General features: G+C 46.4%; 1 protein-coding gene and 1 pseudogene across 1 annotated transcript; both read left to right on the top strand.

Annotated features, from left to right (window-relative positions):
- Positions 1-13,101: 13,101 nt before the first annotated feature.
- Positions 13,102-13,705, top strand: LOC786616 (glycine cleavage system H protein, mitochondrial-like; annotated as a pseudogene).
- Positions 13,706-20,310: 6,605 nt separating this feature from the next.
- Positions 20,311-23,768, top strand: CLEC4G (C-type lectin domain family 4 member G). The gene is made up of 9 exons (NM_001205606.3): positions 20,311-20,408; positions 20,973-21,074; positions 21,378-21,431; positions 21,618-21,680; positions 21,833-21,937; positions 22,271-22,360; positions 22,575-22,723; positions 22,846-22,961; positions 23,220-23,768. The coding sequence occupies exons 1-9, from the start codon at positions 20,354-20,356 to the stop codon at positions 23,356-23,358; spliced, it is 873 nt and encodes a 290-aa protein (NP_001192535.3). The 5' UTR covers positions 20,311-20,353; the 3' UTR covers positions 23,359-23,768.
- The last annotated feature ends 1,249 nt before the right edge of the window (positions 23,769-25,017 follow it).

The raw sequence follows: 25,017 nt of genomic DNA, 5'->3' as shown, positions 1-25,017 counted from the left end.
GCATAGGATTCCCAGGTGACTCAGCAGTAAAGAATCCGCCTGCAATGTAGGAGATGCAGAAGACGTAGTCTCGATCCTTGGGTTGGGAAGATCCCCTGGAGGAGGGCGTCCATTCCAATCCCACGGACAGAGCAGCCTGGCAGGCTATTCCATAAGATTGCAAAGAGTTGAACATGACTGAAGCGACTAAGCACACACACACACTGGATAAGCAGTCTAAACTCACTATTTTCAGATAAGTCAATTAAAGACCTTATTTCTATCTGTTATCTTAATTCCCACTTTTCCATTTCTCACATCCCCACTGCCTTACTCATGCCTCTCAGGTTCATCTCCCAAATAAACCACGCCTGAGTGTGGGGTCAGCTGGTGGGTAACCACTAAAGGCACAAACTCAATAGAAACGTTATGCTAAGATAAAATTTGTGAGTGAAATAAGCACTGGAGTGCAGTTATTTATTTTACTTTGTACTGTGAAATGATTTTAAGACTTAGAAGAAAAGTTGGGGAAATAGACATGAATTCCCAAATACTCTTCATCCACATTCCACCAATGTTAACATCTTACCAACCATAGTATAATGATCAAACCCAGGAAATGTCATGTTGATACACTATTATTAACCAAACTACAGAACTTATTTGGTCCTTTTCCTGGCTCAGGATGTCAAATCACATTTAATTGTCATTTCTTAGTCTCCTCCAATCTGTAATGGTCTAATCTTGTCCTGACCTTCATGCTCTTGTCATTTTTGATGAGTGCTGGTCAATGTTTCTGTACACTGTTCCTCAGATTGAGTTTGCCTGGTGTTTCCCCACCACCCTCCTGTTTGTGCATTTCATGCATGCTCAGGTGTGTCTGGCTCTTTGCAACCCTATGGACTTTGGCCCGCCAGGCTCCTCCATCCATGGGATTTTTCTAGGGAGGAATACTGGAGTGGGTTGCCATTTCCTCCTCCAGGGAATCTTCCTGATATAGGAATTGAAACTGCATTTCCTGCATCTCTTGCATTGACCCGCAGATTCTTTAGCACCTAGCCACCTGGGATTGGGACTTCCCAGGTGGCTCATATGGTAATGAATCCACTTGCAATCAGGAGCTGCAGGAGATAGGGAAGATCCTCTAGAGAAGGGTATGGCTATTCAGGCCACTATTTTTGCCTAGAGAATCACGTGGACAGAGGAGACTGGTGAGCTACAGTCCATGGGGTCCCAAAGAGTTGGACACCACTGAGTGACTAAGCACATGTGTGTGCGTGTGTACATATATATATATATATACACACACACACACACACATACATAGATTAAATTCCTTAATTTCTTGTACATGTTTGAAAGACAGCTGGGCTGGATATCAAATCCTTGGTTCATACTTTCATTCATTGAGTAATTTTTAATGTTCCTCCATTGTTGTATTGCTTTGAATATTAGCTTTGAAAAGTCTAATACCAGTATAATTCTTATGACTTCATAAATTTCTTGATTTGGAAGACCTTAAGAATTTTATCTTAATCTTCAAAATCAAGTAGCTTTTCCTATGTCAAATAGACATAGGAATATGCCTCAGAGTTGACGTTCTGGGCTACTTTCCCAGGTACCTAGTCAGCCCTCTCAATGTGTAATTTCAGGTGATTTTCTATTTCAGGAAAAAATTTTATTATGATTTTACTTCATTCATCTGGCTGTGTTGGGTCTTTCTTGTATCATGCAGGGTCTTTCATTGCAGCACACGGACTCTCCAACTATGGCTTGTGGGCTCAGTAGTTGTAGTGCCCAGGTAGAGTTGCTCCAAAGCAGCGGAATCTCAATTCCTCGACCAGGGATCAAACCCACATCCCTTGCATCACAAAATGAATTCTTAACCACTGGCATACCAGGGAAGTCCCATATGTTACCTTTTAAAAATTGATTAATTTTTGTTTTTGCCCGTGTGGCATGCACGGTCCTAGATCCCCCACCAGGGATTGAATCTATGGTCCCTCTAGGGGAAGTGTGGAGTCCCAATCACTGGACTGCCAAGGGATTCCCTATGACTTTAAATATTTGCTGTTTTGTTTTGTTTCTTCAAGGATCCCCAAAAGTGTGTATTTCTCCTTCAATGTCCAAAATTCCATTGCCGTTCATTTCTCCCCACCTCCGAAGCTTTTCTATTTCTTCCTCTTTATGTCATTGTCCCTCTCTCTGTTGTTTTTCTGTCTTTTTCCAACGTCTTTTTATTATACTTTCATTTGCGTTTATTCTCTCTTGGGTACCTTATTTAGTCTGCATTTCTGAAATAAGTTTGTCTTTTTCTGCCATATCTTTCCCTAGTTGATTCAAATATCTCTTCATCACATCAGTACTTGACTCTTTAGCTTTTGAATTAAAAAAAAAAATCTGGCTGCATTCTGCAGCCAGATCCCTGTTGGGATCTCAGTTACCCGACAGGGTTTCATCCCTGGTCAGGTGAAGTCTTAAACACTGGACCTGCATCAGAAGGTGAAGTCTTAAACACTGGACCACCAGGGAAATCCCTAGTTTTTAATTTTTGATGTATAGTGATTTTTCATATCTGAAATGTTTGTTGGATTACATTTGATTCTCTTTGGAGTGTTGACTTACGGTTTTCTTCTACTTCCTGATTCCACTTCAGAGGAACTTTTTCCTTTGTTAATTTTGTCTGTATTTTCATTCTGTGCTGTGCTTAGTTGCTCAGTCATGTCTGATTCTCTGTGATGCCATGGACTGTAGCCTGCCAGGCTCCTCTGTCCATGGGGATTCTCCAGGCAAGAATACTGGAGTGGGTAGCCATGCCCTTCTCCAGGGGATCTTCCCAACCCAGGGATCAAACCCATGTCTCCCACATTGCAGGTAGATTCTTTACCATCTGAGTCACCAGGGAAGCCCAATAGACATCATAAAACCAAATTTTAGAAAGTTGAATTAAACACACACACACACTAACACATATATAATGTCTACAAGAACAAATCAGGTTGTTACTCAATCTGATTAGATACTATTTGAGAACTTTCTGGATATCAATAAAAGCCTTAACTCTGTCAGAAATCTTTTTCTTTTCCTTCCTTTTTCTCGAGGTGCTTCCAATTACTCTCTCTGAATTTACTTTTGTCCTTTTGTTCAGATGGGCAGCTCGATGGTCCCCACTTATGCCAATGCAGCAAAATCGACTTAATTTAGTGGATTTTGTTTGTGTTTGTTCTGTTGGTGGCAGAAATAGGAGGGGAGACCTGAATTTTTAAAAAATGTATTGGAATATTATTGATTTACAATGTTGTGTTAGTTTCAGGCGTACAGCAAAGTGAATCAGTTATACATATACATACGTCCACTATTTTTAAGATTCTTTTCCCATATGGGTCATTACATACTACTGAATAGAGTTCCCTGTGCTGCACAGTAGGTCTTTCTTAACTATCATTTTTTTTAATTCAAACTTTTAATGAGTTTGTTTTTATTTAAGTTTTTCATTTTTGGCCGTGCTGGGTCTTCTTTGCTGCACTTGGGCTTTCTCTAGCTGCAGTGAGTAAGGACTACTCTCTAATTGCCGTGCCCAGGCTTCTCATATGCGGTGGCTTCTCTTTGTTGTGGAGAATGGGCTCCAGAGTGTGGGCTCAGTAGTAGTGGTGCATGGGCTGAGCTGTCTCAGTAGTAGTGGTGCATGGGCTGAGCTGTCTCAGTAGTAGTGGTGCATGGGCTGAGCTGTCTCAGTAGTAGTGGTGCATGGGCTGAGCTGTCTCAGTAGTAGTGGTGCATGGGCTGAGCTGTCTCAGTAGTAGTGGTGCATGGGCTGAGCTGTCTCAGTAGTAGTGGTGCATGGGCTGAGCTGTCTCAGTAGTAGTGGTGCATGGGCTGAGCTGTCTCAGTAGTAGTGGTGCATGGGCTGAGCTGTCTCAGTAGTAGTGGTGCATGGGCTGAGCTGTCCCATGGCATGTGGGATCTTCCTGGACCAGGGATGGAACTTGTGTTCTCTGTATTGGTAGGTTAACTCTTTACCCACTGTGCCATCAGGGAAGTTCCTTGCTATTTTTTGATTGAGTTTTTTTTTTTTTTTTAAATATTGAGCTGCCTGAGCTATTATTATATTTTGGAGATTAATCTCATGTCTGTTGCTTCTTTTGCAAATATTTTTTCCCATTCCCAGGGCTTACTTTTTATTTTGTTTACTGTTTCCTGTGCTGTGCAAAGCTTTTAAGCTTAATTAGGTCTCATTTGTTTATTTTTGCTTTTATTTTCATCACTCCAGAAAGTATATCAATAACACCTTGCTGCAATTTATGTCAGAGTGTTCTGCCTATGTTTTTCTCTAAGAGTTTTATAATGTCCCATCTTGCATTTAGGTCTTCAATTCATTTTGAGTTTACTTTTGCATATGGTGTTAGGGAGTGTTCTAAGTTTCATTTTTTACATGTAGCTGTCCAGTTTTCTCAGCATCATTTATTGAAGAGACTGTCTTTTCTCCATTGTATATTCTTATCTCCTTCGTTATAGATTAGGTGATCATAGGTGCATGGGTTTATCTCTGGACTTTCTATTATGTTCCATTGATCTACATTTCTATTTTTGTGCCAGTACCATACTGTTTTGATTACTGTAGCTTTGTAATATAGCCTGAAGCTCAGGAAGCCTGATTGCCCCATCTCTGTTATTCTTTCTCAAGATAAAGCAGGTATTTTTAAATTATCTCCATGTTCAGGACTGAAACTGAGCAGGACCCTGTGGGGCCCATGGGTGCAGAAGCCTTTTTTTCATTAGAAAAGACCCTGATGCTGGGGAAGATTGAAGACAAGAGGAGAAGGGGGTGACAGAGGACAAGATGGTTGGATGGAATCACTGACTCAATGGACATGAGTTTGAGCAAGCTCTGGGAGATGGTGAAGGACAGGAAGCCTGGTGTGCTGCAGTTCATGGGGTCTCAAGAGTCGGACACAGCTGAGCAACTGAACAGCAGTAACATAATAACAGCAGAAATAGGAGTGAAAGAATGAGTGAGTGATTAATTGGTGTGGCTCACTGTAAGTTCTTTTTTACAGTGGTCCTCGGCAGATCAGAGATGCTGTTTCTGACCCCATTCTCATCCATCTCTACCTTCTGTTGACTTAAAAATTAGTCAAAATCTAAAAGTTAAGAGTTACGTTTTATTCCGTGGGAATTTTTAGGACTTCAAGGCCAGGAGGCAGCATCTCAAGTAGGCTTGAAAGAGCTGCTCCAGGGAGGTGAGGAGAGGAGCCAGATTATATAAAAGTGTTGCAACAAAGGGTCAGTAGTCTAAACATCAGAAGATTATTGTTAATTAAAGAAAACCAGATATCCCAGGTTAAGGAATTTAGTGCTTACCTATGCATGGTAAGATGCAAGAGTCTAGGCTCATTGAAAATCATTCCTTCCATATGCATCTCAGCTGTCTGGAGCCAGTATCCTGTGTTTTCACATCTTGCACTCCCTTGGGGCTCACAATGGAGAGTGGCTGCAGTCTAATGGCTGTCGGATCACAGGTATTGTTCTCTTCCCGGTTGCCCTGGAAGGCTCCAATTGCTGATGACTGTGACACCCTTGTTTATTGATATGGCAAGAAATACTCCATTTCTCACTTCTGTGGTCTCAGCTTCATCCCATGGTATAAGTTGACTATGTAACTCAGCTTGGGACTTAGACCCACAAGGGATTCTCCAGGCAAGAATGCTGTAGTGGGTTGCCATGCCCTCCTGCAGGGGATCTTCCCAACCCAGGGACTGAACCCAAGCCTCTTAAGTCTCCTGCATTGCAGGTGTATTCTTTATCACTGAGCCACTGAGGAAGCCCCATAGCTGCTTTATAATGTTGTGTTAATTCATAAGTAAGACATTTCTGTGGGTTCCCAGAAATTCTCACTTATCAAAAGAAGAAATTTTTATCCCGTTCTTTGTTTATCTCAGCATTTGTTTTGTGTGTGTGGGTGTGTGTGTGTTTTAAGAAGAATGAGCATTGAATAGATATATTTTGTAACTGCAATGTGGAAAGGTCAAAAATAAATTGTGGAAGGATGTATCCCACATGGTACTGTTTAGACAAAGTTTTCAGATGTATGAAACAATCCAATAAATTGTTTAAATGCACACATGATTCAGATATGATTTAATATGAGAAACACAAAGTTTGGGAGGGCATCTTCTTTGGGGAAGGAAGGAGAGAAATAAAACCAGAGTGGTATATGAGACTATCAGCTACAATTTATTTACTTTTAAGAAGATCTCAAAAACACAAAGAAGTCAGTACTTGATAAAGCTGAGTAGAAGGCAAGGGGGTTTTCATATTTAACCTTTGTACATGCTTAGTTTTTTTAATAATAAAAAGGCAAAGCCAAAAGTAACATCAGCGACCAAAGCACAAGATATGCTTTGCACCAAACCAGGTACCCTGGTCAATAGTGAGCTTCTCATCTTTGGCAAGAATGGAAATCAGAGTGGTCTTGGCCTTGGGACTGAACCTTGTGACTTTCACCTTGCGAACTCAGTCACTTTAGACTCTTTGTGACCCTAGGGACCATAGCTCACCAGTCTCTTCTGTCCATGGGCTTTTCCAGGTAATACTGGAGTGGATTGCTGGACCGTCCTCCAGGGGGTCTTCCCAAGCCAGGGATCAAACCAGAGCCTCTTGCGTCTCCTGCATTGTAGGCAGATTCTTTACTGCTGAGCTACCTGGGGAAGTCTGACTTTCACCTTCCTCCCACACTAATCCAAACCCCCTGTCTCCATGATCCAAGTCCCTTTACAATCTGGCCCCAGCTGGCACCCCAGCCTCAGATTACCACTCTGACTTAGTCTCAGCTTCTCTGAAGAGTCCTGTGGCCTCTCTCCTCCCAATCTTAGCAAATATTAATATCATGCTCTCTCATCCTCTGGAATAATTCTGGTTTTTTCTTCAGGCAACACCTCCTCCTGGAAGCCCCACCAGATCCTCTAGGCTGAGTCAGATGCTTCTAGGGGTTCTCCTAGTCTCCTGTGCTTCCTAGACTCATCACATTGTTTTCAAGGCCCTGGTCACATGTTTCCCATCTCCTTGCTCTCTCTCTCCCACTCCAAGGATGAGTCTCCATTCCCTTCCCTGGGTGGGGGACAGGGCTAGAAGTTAGAGGGCTGTGGCTGATCTTGTGCCTGGGACCTCCCTTCCCTTTGAACTTTCCCTGTGGGAAAATTCTGAGTACAGGACAGGGAGTGGGCAGCCTCTGGTTGCCTGGTAGTGGTGCACATCTCCCCTCTTCTGCTGCCACTCCCCAAAAGTAGCCTCAGCTACAGGTGTGTACAACAGAGATCCACTTTCCTGTCTCCTTGCCTTAGCCTTGGCTGTGCCCTCTGACTGTTCCTTTCTCTGTCAGCAGTGCACAAGTTCTTGGTGGCCCTGTTGCAATGCTACTTCTTTCAGAAAACTTCCTCTAATGCCCCCCATATGTGTGTGTCAGTCGCTCAGTCGTGTCGACTCTTTGCAACCCCATGGACTGTAGCCCGCCAAGCTCCTCTGTCCATGGGATTTTCCAGGCCAAGAATACTGGAGTGTGTCGGCATTCCCTTCTCCAGGGGATCTTCCCAGCCCAGGGATTGAACCTATGTCTCCTGCTTTGCATGCAGATTCTTTACAAAGATCCAAGACAGCCAAAAGTAAATAGCAATGCCCTCCATAATGGCTGACAAATCCGTTCCTACTAGATCCTTTCCCAAGAACATAGTCTCATGAGATTGTGCAACGCTTGTGGGTTTTTTCCTTCCGTTTCCTCCTACTGAGCCCTCAACCCTCCTGCATTCTGCTGTCCTTGAGAGCCCTAGAAGGAGGGTGCACCCTCCCAGAATGTCCTGCCCCTCTGTAACCTCCTGCTGGTAAGGCAGCTGTCAGCCCCTGTTGATTCAGGTTCCATTTCTGATGACAAAGGCAAGATCATCCTTGTGCATCTCAGAACCAGGGGACTTCTAGAAAGAGGAGCGGGAACCTCCCATCCTGTGGACAGGAATCTTCGTCAGCCCTGCATGGCCTCTGAGCCCTGCTGACTTTTGCTGTTGTAATTATCTGTTTTTTGGCCACTCAGTGCAGCTCGTGGGATCTTAGTTCCTGAACCTGTGCTCACTGCAGTGGAAGTGCAGAGTCCTAACCCCTGGACCACCAGCGAATTCCCCAGGCCTGTTGACTTTAAAAATTTTTATTTTATTAATTTTTGGCTGCATTGGGTCTTCATTGCTTTGCATGGGCTTTCTTTTTCTCTTTGCATGGGGCTTCTGCGGTGAGCAGGAGCTACTCTTGTGGTTCAAGAGCTTCTCATTGCTTTGGCTTCTCCTCTCGTGGAGCACAGGCTCCAGGCGCGCAGGCTCTGTAGTTTTGACGCACGAGCTTTGTTGCTCTTTGGCATGTGGAAATCTTCCTGCACCAGGGATCAAACCCATGTCCCTTTCATTGGCAGGCAGATTCTTATCCACAGAGCCACCAGGGAAGTCTGACTGTTGACTTTTAATGTCTAACCATCTTCCCCAACTCAGCACCATGGCCAGCCTCTCTCTGAATGGGTGATGCACACCCTTGCATATGCCTTGCATACTTGGCGTGGTTGTGTGTGTGTAAGTTACAGAAATGTCCCAGAGCTATATATCTCAAGTGGTTTCTGCTTCTTGTCAATCTAGGTCACTGCGATCTAGACCATGGCCGCCTATGCAACTAGTTTATTACGCGTTTGTTTCAGAGTGAGTGCCCATCAAGTTCTTCTTATTCATTAATGAGCAATCAAAAGCATCACAAGAAAAATGGAAAGAACCCTCCATTACTTGGGAGATACTATTTGCCTTTGCATCTCTACCTACAGATCTTCTCTAAGTTAATAAAGAAAGAAAGAAAAAAAAAAAACCTAAACCATCTCATAGAAAAAGATGGAAAAAGGATACAATGTATAGAAAAGCAAACCAGAAGAGTCAATACATACTGATACTCAAAATCTGCAGGATTCAGGAAACAGGATCAAAAGCCACAATGAGGGGGGGAAAAGCCACAATGAGATTCAGTGAGAAGCAAAAGAAGTTCTCTGGTAAAAATGTGAAATCTTTTTGTTTTTTAAACTAAGGCGAGGGGGATGTGTGGAAAGTAAGAGAGAGGAGTTGGGGGGAAGGGTGGATTGAAAGGATGGTTCATTCCATTAACAAAGGACTGAAAATGAAGGAATTAAGAATCTCACTTGACAAGTTAGATTTTTTTTAATGGGTTGTTTCCACTTAATGGCTATTATAAACAATGCTGCTATAAACATTTGTACACAAATTTTGGGTGAACATACTTTTTCTTTTTTCTAGGATAAACATCCAGGACATTAGTTGCTGGGTCATAGATAGACAAATTAGTTTATAAAAAGCCAAAATAAACTAAAAGAAAGTAAGAATAGGGAATGTTTTTTAAATTAAAGTTGAAATGATTGAATAAAAATAAGAATAGCCATGAATTTTAAAGAACTTTTATACATGTTAACTGATAAGCTCATAATAGTCTGAAGAAGTAGAAACTATTAATTTTACTCTCCCATTTTTTAGATGGGGAACTGAGTCATAAGAAGAGTCATTGATTGTTCTAAGATTGTATTGGTTTGGCCAAAAGATTCATTCATTTTCTTCCAAAAGATGGCTCTAGTGGTTCTTAGTTGTCTTTAACTTCATTTGAAACAATTTTGTTAGAATGTATTGTGACAGCTATCATATCAGCATGCATTTAAAAAAACATCAAAATTGGTGAATTTTGGGGTGGCCATTTTATATTGAAGGTGGAAGGAAAGAAAGGAACATTTTTAGCATACAATGCTTTATTATTTCAAGAAAGGTAAAAAGGCAACTCTTCTAGCCAACTCATTGGAAAAGACCTTGATGCTGGGAAAGATTAAGGGCAGGAGGAGAAGCGGGCAACAGAGGATTAGATAGTTGGATAACATCACTGACTTAAGGACATGAGTTTGAGCAAACTGCGGGAGACAGTGAAGGACAGGGAAGCCTGGTGTGCTTCAGTCCATGGAATTGCAAAGAGTTGGACAGAACTTAGTGATTGAATAACAACAAAAAACATAACTGAAATGCAAAGAGATTTGTGCAGTGTATGAGAAGGTGCTGTGAACATGTCAATAGTGGTCTGCAAAGTTTTGTGCTGGAGATTTCTTGCTGAATGTTGTTCCATAGTCAGGTAGATCAGTTGAAATTGATATCAATCAAATCAATACATTCATTGAGAATAATCAATGTTATACCACATGAGAGATAGCCAATACACTCAAAGTATTCAGGTCAAGTGTTGAAAATAATTTGCACCAGCTTGATTATGTTAATCACTTTGATGTTTGGGTTCCACATAAGTTAACGGGGGAAAAACTTTCTTCACTGTATTTCCATATGCAATTCTCTACTGAAACATAACAAAAATGTTTCATTGTTTTAAATGACAGTAGAATTTTAAAAAGTATATATATTTATTTTTGACTATGCTGAGTCTTCATTGTGGGACACAGGCTTCTTACTGCCATGGCTTCTCTTGTGGCAGATCATGGGCTCTAGGGCTTCAGTACTTGCAGCACGGGGGCTCAGTAGTTGTGGTACATGGGTTTAGTTGTTCCATGGCATGTGAGATCTTCCCAGACCAGGGATCGAGCCCATTTCCCCTGCATGGGCAAGTGGATTCTTAACCACCGGATGACCAGGGAAGTCTGAAACCACTCCATTTTTCAAACAAATTGTGATAGGCGATGAAAAGTGGATACTGTGTGATAATCAATAATGTGGAATGGAATAGATTTGGGGGCAAGTGAAATGAACTACTATCAATTACAGCAAAGGCCAGTCTTCATCCAAAGAAGGTGAGGACGTGTATATGGTGGGATTGGAAGGGAGTCCTTTATATGAGCTCCTTTTGGAAAACCAAACGATGAATTCCAACAACTACTTCTCCCAACTAGACCAACTGAAAGCAGCATTCCATGAAAAGCATCAGGAATTAGTCAACAGAAAACCCATAATCTTCCATCAGGATAACACAAGACCACATGTTTCTTTGATGACCAGGCAAAAACTATAAGCGCTTGACCAGGAATTTCTGATTCATCTGCCGTATTTGCCAGACATTGAACCTTCAGATGTCCATTTAGTTCAACCTTTACAAAACTTTCTTAATGGAAAATTTTCAATTCCCTGGAAGACTATAAAAGGCACCTGGAACAGTTCTTTGCCAAAAAAGATAAGTTTTGGGAAGATGGAATTATGAAGTTGCCTGAAAATGGCCAAAGGTAGTGAAACAAACTGTGATTATGATGTTCAATAAAGTTCTTGGTAAAAATATAAAACTGTGTCTTTTAGCTTTACTTTTTAAACTGAATGAACTTTTTGGCCAACCCAATACATCTTGTAAAGGGTATATTTGGGATTTAAACCCAGGAAGTTTGACTCAACTAGTAAATAACACCATGTCTTTAAACCAAAAATAGTAGAAAGAACAAAACAGAACCTATTTTTTAGAATCAGACTAGCTAAGGTAAGCCTGGAATGTAGAATCAGACTAGCCCATGGGGTATATCTAAGGTAAGCCTGGAATGGACCAGAAATGGATATAAAAGTACAACAAAAATAGAACAGCAATTAAAATAATTTTTTAAAACCCCACTGTGTGTGCTTATATGGTAATATACTGAGAGATCTGGGGAAAACAGCCTCTTAAGGAAACATGACCCAAATAAAAGTTGAATTTCTGAAAATGTAGTTTGGGGACTTCCCTGGTGGTCCGGTGGTTAAGAATCCACCTCCCAAGGCAGGGGACTTCTGTTTGATTTTTGGTCCGGGAAGTAAGGTCCCACATGCCCAGGAGCAACTGCTGAGCCCTCACTCCACAACTAGAGAGTCTGTGTGCTGCAATAAGAGATCCCACATGACACGATGAAGACCCCTGTGCCACAACTAAGAACAGACACAGGCAAATAAATAATAAATAGATAAAAAATGGACAATAGATTAAAATAGTTTATTAATCATTCTTTTGTCTTCTCGATATTTTGACTAAGAAATCCTTTCTACCTGGATATTTCCCCCAACATTTTGCTTTTCAAATATTTAGATTTAGATCCAGCTGAGCTGGGGTTTGCTGTCTTATTTGCCATGACTTGGCCTTCCACAGGGCATGGTACACGGTAGGCACTCAAATACTTGTTAAAGGAATTCACGAGAGGCCAGAGAAGGCAGTCATTAAATACCTATTCAAAGAGTTTGGGTGAAGCTTAAGATAATGAGTTCCTGGGATGGTGGATATGGGTCTGTATCTCAGCCCACACGTCCCTTGGTGAGAGTGAGTGCAAAGAGACAGCTTTGGCTTCTGGGTACCTGGATCCAGAAGGCTGCCCATCTCATTGGTCAACCCATAGAGACTGGTCTTCAATAGCGCCACCGCGTGGTTTGGAAAGGAACTGCAAAAGTGAGCTGAAAAAGTCCCAGTCTCCATTGGGGGTGGAAGCCTTTCTGCTCAGTCTCCTCCCCTTTGGTTTTTAGGGTCACTAAACAAATCTGGAGAAGGCAATGGCACCCCACTCCAGTACTCTTGCCTGGAAAATCCCATGGATGGAGGAGCCTGGTAGGCTGCAGTCCATGGGGTCACTAAGAGTCGGGCACGACTGAGCGACTTCACTTTCACTTTTCACTTTCATGCTTTGGAGAAGGAAATGGCAACCCACTCCAGTGTTCTTGTCTGGAGAATCCCAGGGCCGGGGAGCCTGGTGGGCTGCTGTCTATGGGGTCGCACAGAGTCGGACACGACTGAAGTGACTTAGCAGCAGGAGCAAACAAATCTAGTGGAGGTGATGGAATTCCAGTTGAGCTATTTCAAATCCTGAAAGATGATGCTGTGAAAGTACTGCACTCAATATGCCAGCATATTTGGAAAACTCAGCAGTGGCCACAGGACTGGAAAAGGTCAGTTTTCATTCCAATCCCAAAGAAAGGCAATGCCAAAGAATGCTCAAACTACCACACAATTGCACTCATTTCTCACGTTAGTAATGCTCAAAATTCTCCAAGCCAGGCTTCAGAAATACATGAACCGGTCCCGCCCCGCCCCCGCCGGCCTGGGTGCTCTAGGTGCCGCGCGGAGACCCTCTGCACCCCTGCGAACATGGCGCTGCGCGCGGTGCGGAGCGGGCGGGCCGCGGTCGGCAGCCTGCGCGCCATCTCGGCACCCAGCGCGCCCTGCTCGCCGCGGCCCTGGGGACTGCGAGCCGGTGCCGTCCGGGAGCTGCGCACCGGCCCTGCTCTGCGGTCGGTGCGGAAATTCACAGAAAAACACGAATGGGTAACAACACAGAAAATGGTGTCGGAACAGTGGGAATCAGCAATTTTGCACAGGCAGCTTTGGGAGATGTTGTTTACTGTAGTCTGCCTGAAGTTGGGACAAAGTTGAACAAACAAGAGGAGTTTGGTGCTTTGGAAAGTGTGAAAGCTGCTAGTGAACTCTATTCTCCTCTATCAGGAGAAGTAACTGAAATTAATAAAGCTCTAGCAGAAAATCCAGGACTTGTCAACAAGTCTTGTTACGAAGATGGTTGGCTGATCAAGATGACATTTCAGAACTAGATGAACTAATGAGTGAAGAAGCATATGAGAAATACATAAAATCTATTGAGGAGTGAAACTGGAACCCCTAAATAAACTACTTTGAAACAACAACAACGACAAAAAAAAAAAAAGAAATACATGAACCATGAACTTCCAGATGTTCAAACTGGTTTTGGAAAAGGCAGAGCAACCAGAGATCAAATTGCCAACATCTGCTAGATCATCGAAAAAGCAACAGAGTTCCAGAAAAACATCTATTTCTGCTTTATTGACTATGCCAAAGACTTTGACTATGTGGATCACAATAAACTGTGGGAAATTCTGAAAGAGATGGGAATACCAGACCACCTGACCTGCCTATTGAGAAACCTATATGCAGATCAGGAAGCAACAGTTAGGACTAGACATGGAACAACAGACTGGTTCCAAATAGGAAAAGGAGTACATCAAGGCTGTATATTCTCACCCTACTTATTTAACTTATATGCAGAGTACATCATGAGAAACGCTGGACTGGAAGAAGCACAAACTGGAATCAAGATTGCCCGGAGAATATCAATAACCTCAGATATGCAGATGACAGCACCCTTATGGCAGAAAGTGAAGAGGAACTAAAAAGCCTCTTGATGAAAGTGAAAGAGGAGAGTGAAAAAGTTGGTTTAAAGCTCAACATTCAGAAAACTGAGATCATGGCATCTGGTCCCATCACTTCATGGGAAATAAATGGGGAAACTGTCAGACCTTATTTTTGGGGGCTCCAAAATCACTGCAGATGGTGACTGCAGCCATGAAATTAAAAGATGCTTACTCCTTGGAAGGAAAGTTATGACCAACCTAGATAGCATATTAAAAAGCAGAGACATTAATTTGTCAACAAAAGTCCGTCTAGTCAAGGCTATGGTTTTTCCAGTGGTCATGTATGGATGTGAGAGTTGGACTGTAAAGAAAGCTGAGCACCGAAGAATTGATGCTTTTGAACTGTGGCGTTGGAGAAGACTCTTGAGAGTTCCTTGGACTGCAAGGAGATCCAACCAGTCCATTCTAAAGGAGATCAGCCCTGGATGTTCATTGGAAGGACTGATGCTAAAGCTGAAACTCCAAATGTCTGGCCACTGCATGCGAAGAGTTGACTCATTGGAAAAGACCCTGATGCTGGGAGGGATTGGGGGCAGGAGGAGAAGAGGATGACAGAGGATGAGATGGCTGGATGGCATCACTGACTCGATGGACATGAGTTTGAGTAAACTCTAGGAGCTGGTGATGAACAGGGAGGCCTGGCGTGCTGCAATTCATGGGGTTGCAAAGAGTTGGATACGACTGAGCGACTGAACTGAACTGAACTGAACTGAAAGATTCTTGGACAATTCAAGAGAAAGGAGGGGAAAATCTGAGCTTGAGAATTAGGAAAGTAGGAAAGTCATTGATTAGAAAATGAAATTAATTTATGGAACATTTTTTCTAGTAATGTAGTAATTGGAATTCTTAGTTTCATGTGTGACTTCTATGAGGGCAGAAATTGCAGCTGCTTCTTTTTGACATCTACAGCTCCTTGGTCTGGCACTTAGGAGGTGTTAAATGAATGTTTGTTAAATAAATGAGAGTAAATAGCGAAGATTTTGCACCTGCTATTCCCTTGGGTTGCAATGTGCTTCCTCTAATATGTTGAGGCTATTCTCTTGTTTCTTTTGGATCTGTGCTTAAATGTTTCCCCTGCCTTCCTTCCTTCTTGCCTTGCATCTTTCCTCCCTTCCTAACTCTTTCCTCTCTCTCTCTTTCTGGCTTAATTGAAATACTGTTCACATACCATACAATTCACTCTTGCGATGCAATGGCTTTTATTATATTCACACCATCATGCATCCATCGCCATAACCAACGTAAGAACTTTTCATAATCCCTAAAAATAAGACCCACACTCTATAACCATCACCCTCCACTTTGCCCCCAATCACTCCTAGCCTCTGTTATTGTTTAGTTGCTAAGTCATGTCCGACTCTTTCTGACCCCATGGACTGTAGCCCACCCGGCTCCTCTGTCCATGGGATTTCCCAGGCAAGAATACTGGAATGGGTTGCCATTTCATTTGTCAGGAGATCTTCCCAACCCAGGGATCGAACCTGAGTCTCCTGCATTGACAGGTGCATTCATTACCACTGAACGACCTGGGAAGCCCCACTCCTAGCCTTAGGCAACTGCCAATCTATTTTTGCCTCTATTTTTTCTGGATATTTCTTACATGTGGAGTCATATAATATATGGTCTTTTATATCTGGCTTCTTTCCTTTAGCATAATGTTTTTGAAGTTCACCCATATCATAGCATGTATTAAGATTTCATTCTTTTTATGGCTGTGGCATTTCATTGTTTAAATGTACCCCAGGACAGTTGGCTTAGTTCCACTTTTTGGTTACTATGAATCATGCAGCTATGATCATTCAGTGTGACAGTTTTTATGTGGATGTATCTTTTCATATTTCTTGGAAACTGCTGGGTCACATGGTAATACTATGTTTCACTGACGTAAGAACTGTCAAACCACTTTCCAAAGAAATGTTGCATTTTCAGAAGACCCTTTCCTGACTGTCTTAAAACAGCTGCCCCAAATCATGCACTATCTGCTTACCCTACTTCATTTTCCCTTCATTCCTTGGTGGAATAGTATAGAATAGTGTATATGCTTACTGCTCTGCAACACTACAATATATGGCACATATTCATTTGCTGTCTATGCAAGATAAATCACCCTACTTCTTGGGGCTTAAAACTGACTTGTTACTTTTCACAATTCCACGGGTTTAGGGGGTGACTCCTTTGCTGGTCTTGCCTAGAATCAGTTGGGTTGTTGCCCTGGGGTGACAGTTGAACTGGCCGGACAAGCCAAGAGGATTTTTCTCGCTGGAGGCATGGGGACTGCCTTCCCCTCCACGCGGCCTCTCATTCTCACCCAGTAAAGTCAGAATCTCTAACCAGGAGACCCGCAGCACGCCAGGAGCACGCGGGTGGAAGCCGCAAAACGCACGGGCGCCCCCGGACTCACGTGGTGGCGCTTCTGCACACCCATTGGTCAAAGCACGTCGCGCGGGCGTTCTAGATTCTGACTGAGAGGAAATCGATTCCACTGGAGGGGAGGAGTAACGAAGTCAATGCAGGGTTTTGTGTAGGAAAGCTGTGAGATTTGGTCCGGATGTTTCAGTCTTGCACAGTAACTAAGAGAATTGGCTGTGTTGCAGGAGGAACATGGCTTTGGATTAGGGCACAGACGCGTTTTGGCTAAATCCTGGGTGAACTACCTTTCCTGTCTGAACTTTTGATTCCTTCCTGTGAAGTAGAAGCAATCCAGTTTTTTTTTTTTTTTTAATTCACTTATTTTGGCCGTGCTGGGTCTTCTTTGCTGTGTGTACTTTCTCTAGCTGTGACAAGTGGGGGTTACTCTCTCCTTGTGGAGCAGGGACTCAATAGTTGTGGTCCACCGGCCTAGTAGTTGCCCAGCACGTGGGATCTTCCCAGACCAGGACTTGAACTCGTGTCTCCTGGGTTGGCAGGTGGATTCCTTACCACTTGAGCCATCACAGAAGACCCAGCAATCCAGTTTTATAATCACTCTGATAATCCTCCTTTTAGTTATCACCAAGAATGCTTTCAAATTGTGGTGCTGGAGAAGACTCTTGCAGGGTGCCTTGGGCTGCAAGAAGATCAAACCAGTCAGTGCTAAAGGAAATCAACCCTGAATATTTATTGAAAGGACTGATGCTGAAGCTGAAACTCTGATACTTTGGCCACCTGATACAAAGAGCTGACTCCTTGGAAAAGACTTTGATGCTGAGAAAGATTGAAGGCAAAAGGAGAAGGGCGCAGCAGTCGCTAAGATGGTTAGGTAGTATCACAGACTCAATGGACATGAATTTGAGCAAACTCTGGGGCATAATGGGGAACAGAGAAGCCTGGTGTGCTGCAATCCATGGGGGTCTCAAAGAGTCGGATACGACTTTGCCACTACACAACAAAAACAAGAAAACAGGTTAAAATCAACATTTCTAAGACTCTTTCTCTCCCTGAATATGGGTAACCCATTTAACTAGAGTTTTCAGTTGATCTTGGATGGCCAGTTATAGAAAGATTATAATAACAGTATCAACAGCAAAAATAAAAGCAGCTGCCTCTTATGGAACCCTGCCAGGCTGAACGTGTTACTCTGCAGGTCTCTTGAAACAGCCAGGGAGTCTTTGGGTCACCCCAGAAGCAGAGCCTAAGGATTAGAGGACTTGTAGTTTACCTGGGAGGTGGTTCTAGAAGCCCCTGGAGGAATGTGAGGATAGGAGAGGGAAGGGAAAATGCTTGTATAGGATGTGCTCAGGTGAAGGTACTGCTGTGGGCACCTGGGGCTGAATCTCACTGGGGACCTTTGGGAGTTGGTGCAGAACACACGACTCCAAGTTACACTAACGAGTGTCTTCCTTTAAAAAAAATCTTGTCTTTCCATTTTATTTGATCGTGTAATTCTCTCTCATTCCTGCATGAGACAAGGTGAGAGAATAGGAATCAGATAACAATTTTAAACAGAAAGTGGATAAGGTTTGTTATTTCTGAGGGTTGTTGAGAGGTTGTGAGAAGGTGGAGTGTGTAAACGCATCTATGCTGCTGCTGCTGCTGCTAAGTGGCTTCAGTCGTGTCCGACTCTGTGTGACCCCATAGACGGCAGCCCACCAGGCTCCCCGGTCCCTGGAATTCTCCAGGCAAGAACACTGGAGTGGGTTGCCATTTCCTTTTCCAATGCATGAAAGTGAAAAGTGAAAGTGAAATCGCTCAGTCGTGCCCGACTCTTAGTGACCCCATGGACTGCAGCCTACGGGGCTCCTCCGTCCATGGGATTTTCCAGGCAAGAGTACTGAAGTGGGGTGCCATTGCCTTCTCCGAAATGCATCTATAAGGGGGGCTAAAATGCAGGAAGTGCTCCTTACCAAAAAAAAAATTTTTTTTCCTTTTCAGCGAAGCCCACCCAGGCCACATTACTTGCTGGTCACTGCTCCAGACTGGCACTCCAGGGCTCCTTGTCCAACTTGATTGTTCTTCCTTTTCTTTTGTAATACTTGTGATTTTTTGTTTATTTCATATTTTATTTTTAAATACTTTTAAAATTTTATAGTGGAGTACAGTTGATTCACAATGTTGTGTTAGTTTCAGTCTTACAGAAAAGTGATTCAGTTATACATGTACATAAATCTATTGTTTCACAAATTCTTTCCCCAGTTAGGTTGTTACAGAGTTCCCTGTGGTGCACAGTAGGTCTTGTTGGTTCACCATGTTAAATATAGCAGTGTGTAAATAATCACAAATTCCCTAACTATCCCTTCCCCCACCCTTCCATTCTGGTAACCATAAGCTTGCTCTTTAAGACTATGAAGCCTGTTCCTGTCTTTGCTGTGGGGGGCTGTCCTGTGCATCGTAGGATGTTGAGCCCCATCTTTGGCCTCCATTCACTAGATGCCAGGAGCACCCCCACCAATTGTGACAACCACAAATGTCTCCTGACTTTGGTCCATATCAGTGGGGGAGATGAATCGCTTGGAGTTTAGAGCCACTATACTATTCAGCTTATCTTTTGATTATGTTCATTGTTGGCTGTTCCCACATCCTGAAAGTGAAAAGCGAAAGTCGCTCAGTTGTGTCCAACTCTTTGAGACCCCATGGACTGTCCATGGAATTCTCCAGGCCAGAATACTGGAGTGGGTAGCCTTTTCCCTTCTCAAGGGGATCTTCCCCACCCAGGAATTGAACCCAGGTCTCCCGAATTGCAGGTGGATTCTTTACCAACTGAGCTATCAGGGAAGCTCCTACTGGAATGCTAACTCCAAGGGAAAAGGAATTTGCTTCTTCGGGGCACTGACGTAGCTTCAGCTCCTTGGCACGTGGTAGGCATCCAATATTAGTTGAAAGAATGAGTGACATTTGGAGGGTTTTGTGCCTGGGGATGGTGTCAAGGCTTGCCACATATTACTTCATTTCTTTATCACAGCATTCCTTGGAGGGAGGCCTTGTCATTGTCCCCCTTTACACAGAGGAGAAAAACAGGCTTCTAGAAGTTGCATATGGATACCCTATACATACACACCCAATCGTAGAGTCCAGAAGCTTAGCTGACTGCCCCTCAACAATCAGCAATGTTCTCCCTTCTGGCCAAAGAGGACTGAATGAAGCTCAGGTCAGATGCAACTTCTAGCTGGCACATGCAGCAGAGCTGAAAAGGGATGAGCAGCTGGCACAGGGTGGGGTAGAGTGGGGGGCACACCTGAAGGGGCTTTCTCAGGGACCAGAAGGGAGTGGCCTTGAACTTGACTGGGTTCAACCTGTCTCTCTCTGAAGGAAGATTGGTGCCAGACCTATAAGAGATGTAGACTGGGCTGGAAAGCAAAGCCCCAGCACACTCTGGGGAGTGTCGCTGGAGTGTGTACTTGGTGATGGTCCAGCCGGGATGAGCAGCCTGGAGATGCTGCTGCTGCAACCAGGCCCACACGCACGCACACACTTCACTCTCCAGCCCTCCCTCCCCACTTCTACCCCTCCACCCCCTCCAACTCCCCACTTCCCCTCCCCACCCCTCCCTTACTCCAGCCTAGCCCAGCCCAGCCCAGAAAGGGTCCATCTCTGTGATTGGTCCGTGGTTCTCGGTACCAGGAATTGAGACCAGGAAGATGGGAAGGAAGGAAGAGGGTGGGTAGGGTGGGGGGAGGGATGGGACTACTTTTGTATCTACTCCCAGAGCTAGGCGCCTGCTCACCATGGACACTGCTGGGTACAGCAAGTGGGACGGCAGGCTGGAAGAGGTCCCCGGAGGTATGAGCAATGGGGCTGCCTCAGAGGTCCCCTTGGGTCCCTCTCTGGCCAGTGGTTTGGGGTTTGATGGGGAAGGGAGGGGCTTCCCAGGTGGCCGTAGTGGTAAAGAACCCCCCTGACAATGCAGGAGACATAAGAGACGTGGGTTCATTCCATCCCTAGGGTGGGAAGATCCCCCAGAGGAGGGCATGGCAACCCACTCCAGTATTCTTGTCTGGAGAATCCTGTGGACAGAGGAGCCTGACGAGCTACCATCCATAGGGTTGCAAAGAGTCAGACAAGAGTGAAGCGATTTGGCACACACGTATGCACACGTGGGGGAAGGGAGACGCTCAGCCACGAGAGAGCTTTTGTAGTGGGTGCAGGAAAGACACCACCCATCCTAGAGTCAGCTGGACCTGGTTTCAAATTCCAACTCTGCCGCTTAGGGGCTGTGTGACCACAGGCAACTTAGTGCACCTCTCTGAATCTCAGTTACCTGGGAGAAACCCAAGTGACTGGGGCTCAGTCCTGGGAGCCCAAGGATCCAGGGAAGAGCTCAGGAGTCCGTCTGTGTTATCCCAGGGCACTTGGGACGCTGGGGACGGAGACCCCTTTTCCTGCTCTTCGCTCTCGTGGTCATCACAGTCCTGTGGGCCCTCATTCTCAGCGTCCTGTTTTCCAAGGGTGAGTGACTGGACGATGGGAGATGGCGTGTGCACCGCCCCCCTCACCCCCACCCCCACCCTCACCCCCACCCTCACCCCGCAGAGAACATAGACGTTTTCTGCGCCCCAGGGCTCACCAGCCAGATCCGGAGCCTCTGCCTGGTCTGAGTGCGAGCACCCACATGTGCGAGTCTGTGCCCCGTGCATGTGCCTGTCCGCCCATGCTGCACGTCCGTCCGCCCCCTGCTGTGCACCCCATGACCCGGGTCCCCGCACTCCCAGGGGCCGAGGGGAGAGTTTTCGAGTCCTCCTCTCTCCGCAGCGTCCACCGAGCGCGGGGCGCTGCTTGACCTCCAAGACGGGCTGAGCGCAAACGGTACGGAGAGAACAGAGGCTCTTGCCAAAGTTCGGGGGCAGAAGGGTCTCGGACCCGGGTGTCGGAGTAGTGGGCGGGAGCGCGGGGATCCCACGGTCCGCGGGGCTGGCCCTGGAGTTGGGTGGGGTCCTGGGAGTCCCCGAGGATGACCTGGCGTGCGTGCGTGCGGGCGTGGAATCGTTCCAGCCTCCAAACAGACGGCGGTGCTGGGTATCTTGGAGGAGGAGGTCCGAGCGTGCAATAGCTGCTGTGAGTGAGATGGTGGTGGTGGGCGGGGGGCGAGGGGGCGGGACTTGTGGCCGGGATTGGAGGAGGCGGGTGGGAGCGGGGGCTCGCGGCGCGTAGGGGCTGGGCGGGCTGACCTCAGGTGTCCAGCTCCCATCACCTCACCCCCTCCCCAGGCCTGAGGACGCAGGCACAGCTGCAGACAGTCAGCAAGGAGCTTACAGAGGCAAGGTCGAAGTTGTTGCAGCAGGAGAGTGCCCTGAAAGAACTGAGCGAGCGCGGTGAGGGCGGGACCATCCCTAACCCCTCACCCCTGCTGTTACCCGAACCTCGATTCACTCTGGACCCTTCTGTGCACCCCCCCCCTACACACCTAACCTGTGATCTTCACCATTGACCCAAATAGTGTCCCCCATCCTGACCCTGACCTGTGGACTCTAACCTTAACTGCAAGTCCTAACCCTAAGCATAACGGGCACCCTACCCAGCTCTAACAGTCCTTGACAGTAATGTCATTCGTCACCTTGGCACTGACCACGGACGTGGATGCTGACCTTAACTAATCATGATCTTACCCTTGATCCTGACCCTAGCTATAATCTTCTCCCTCTCAGTGACCCAGAACCTGGCTGAAGCGGGGAGGGACCGTGAGAACATTCGCACTGAGCTCTTCCGGGCACTGGAGCAAGCCCGGCTTGGGAACAGTGAGCAAGCAGGGAGGGCGGCAAGGGGAGAGGATCAGTGGACTCTGCCCGGGGTTCCCTGATCCGCCTGGCCCCGCCCTTTGACCTTGGCCTGGTCTCGGAGGTTCCAATCCTGGGCCCGGGATAGGGGGGTTGTCCAACATCCCCCTCTCCAATCCACTTCGTCTGCTCCACTTGGGAGCAAATCACCTCTTTGACCCTCGCCACCCTGCAGGCTCCTGCAAGGAGTGCCCCGAGTCGTGGCTGCCGTTCCAGGGTTCCTGTTACTTCTTCTCCACGCTGCGGGCCACGTGGGTGGAGGCACAGCAGCACTGCGAGCGCTCCGGCGCGCACCTGGTGATAGTCGGAGGCCTGGAAGAGCAGGTGCGAAGCCCCGGCTGCCTGGGAGCAGGGAGAGCGCTGAGTTTACCCGAGGGGGCGTGGCCCGGGGTCGTAGGGGGCGGGGCGGGACGGATGCCGCCGGCTCAGTTTTCCCCACTGCCTAGGGTTTCCTGAGTCGGAATACGCGTGGCCGCGGTTATTGGCTGGGCCTCAGGGCCGTGCGCAAGGTGCGCAGGATCCAGGGCTACCAGTGGGTGGACGGAGTCGCGCTCAGTTTCAGGTGAGAGAAGGGACCTGGGGAGGCAGACCGTTCGGATCCTAGGGGAAATGCTTCGGCCAGGTCATAGGGTCTCCTTAGGGCTGGGCGGGCCAGACCCCAGGAACTGACTAGGGTTAAATTCTGGGCTGAGAAAGTTATACACCAAGGTGCATACTCAGGTTAATTCTCAGGATGTGAGATCCAAGTACTAAACAGGCTAGAACTCGGAAAGTCCTAGCTTTTCAGCAACACCCCCTCTCCCCTGCCAAACCACTGCAGCCACTGGAATCGGGGGGAGCCCAACGACTCTATGGGGCGCGAGGATTGTATCATGATGCTCCGCACGGGGATGTGGAACGACGCGCCATGTGACAACGAGAACGACAACTGGATCTGTGAGAAGAGGCTCAGCTGCTGACCTTGTCCCTGGCCCAGAGCCGCGCCCACTGGCACTTGTCCCATCGCCTGAGCCGCTCACCTTCCTGGCTCCGCCCACCACCGTAAATCCCTTCCCCACCCAACTCTAGCAAGAACCATGGTGCCACCCACAGTCCAAGCCAGTAACTGCACGGGGAGACTTTCGCTCCAACCTCGCTGCAACCCCTCGCCCATGGACCTCACCAAGTCTGCTCCCGCTCCAAAATCTGAGTTCCTTGGACCCGTGATCTGACCCCCATCTCCCTCCCTAACCAAGGCCCCGCGACTCAGGGATGGAGCTGTTTGATTTACTTGCTTTTTTACCCCAGGTGAGCTGCCTCAAAGATAGGGGATTTTGTGAACCTTCTTGGCAGCCCCAGGGAGCATCAATAAATGAGAAAATGAATCTTGGCTCCTGCCTCTGATCTAAGCTTTATCTCAGAGACTCTGATGTAATTCATGTGAGTGACCCTGACCTCAGGGGCCCGTGTGCATGCATGTGTCTGACTCCCACTTCATGAACTGTGGCCTGCCAGGTTCCTGTCATGGGATTTCCCAGGCAATATACTGGAATGGGTTGCCATCTCCTTCTTCAGGAAATCTTCCCGACCCAGGGATTGAACCCACATCTCCTGTGTCTCCTGTATTGGCAGGCGGATTCTTTACCACTAGAGCCACCTGGGAAGCCTCCAGGGCCTGATGATTCCCCTCCCCCCACACCCGAAACCCAGTGTGTAAGCTGCATTGGGCCAGGGGGGTTGTAGAGCCCTGGGGACACAGGAATGAGCCAGACCCTGTCCCTACGCTCTGGGACAATGTGACCAGTGACTAGATTGAGGAATACATGGAGGAGTCTCCTGTGTCCCCAGAAGAGGGACTCTGCTGAGATGCTGCCGTGCTGGCCCAGTTCCCTGAGGACACTGTCACCCTGTTGAGATTATAGGTAGCCTGACACAGGCCCTGACACAGAGATGGGAGAGGGGCAGCTCGGATCTGATGAGCAGACTCCTTCTGTCTCGGGCACCCCAGGTCCTGTGGGGAGTTCAGGAAATATATCCAGAAAAGATGGACTTTGGAAGAACAATGGGATTTCAACTCTGGCAATGGAGCTGGGAAGGGAGGGCTTTGCAGATAGAGGGTGTTGCTGAGCCCATTTCGAGGTTGGGGGAATGTGAGGAGCACACAGCCTGAATTTATCAACTGGGGACTTTTTATCTGAACTTACCCAGCATTCCTGTCCCGGGGACCTGGAGGCTCTCCCAGGTTTTCCAGTGGAGACAAGTCCAACTGTGCAACTGAGGGGAGTGACAGGCTAGCAGCATTTAGTTCAGTGCAAAGCTGAGTCCAGAACTAAGCTGCCCAGCCCTGAGAGCATCCACAGAACAGGAAGAGGAGGGATCAGCACCGAAACTCCCTGACCAGGGGGAATCTTTCATTGTTGTAACCAGGAACCCCCTCAATCTGTCTCTGAATCCTCTAAACTGCAGCCCAGAGCAAGGCACTGACCTTGCCCAGGAGCTGTCTGAACTTCTGGACAGATATCGTACCTAGTGGACTGTTGGTCAGACTGATGGATTTCCGGATAGTCAACTAGGGAAAGTGTATGAGCGTCCTACTGCTGCTGTAACAAATGTCCACCAGCTTGGTGGCTTGAAACAAT

This window comes from Bos taurus, chromosome 7 (assembly GCF_002263795.3).
Source record: "Bos taurus isolate L1 Dominette 01449 registration number 42190680 breed Hereford chromosome 7, ARS-UCD2.0, whole genome shotgun sequence".
Lineage (NCBI taxonomy): Eukaryota > Metazoa > Chordata > Mammalia > Artiodactyla > Bovidae > Bos > Bos taurus.
Note: the sequence above shows the minus strand (reverse complement) of the source record. Positions and strands in the feature narration are given on the sequence as shown.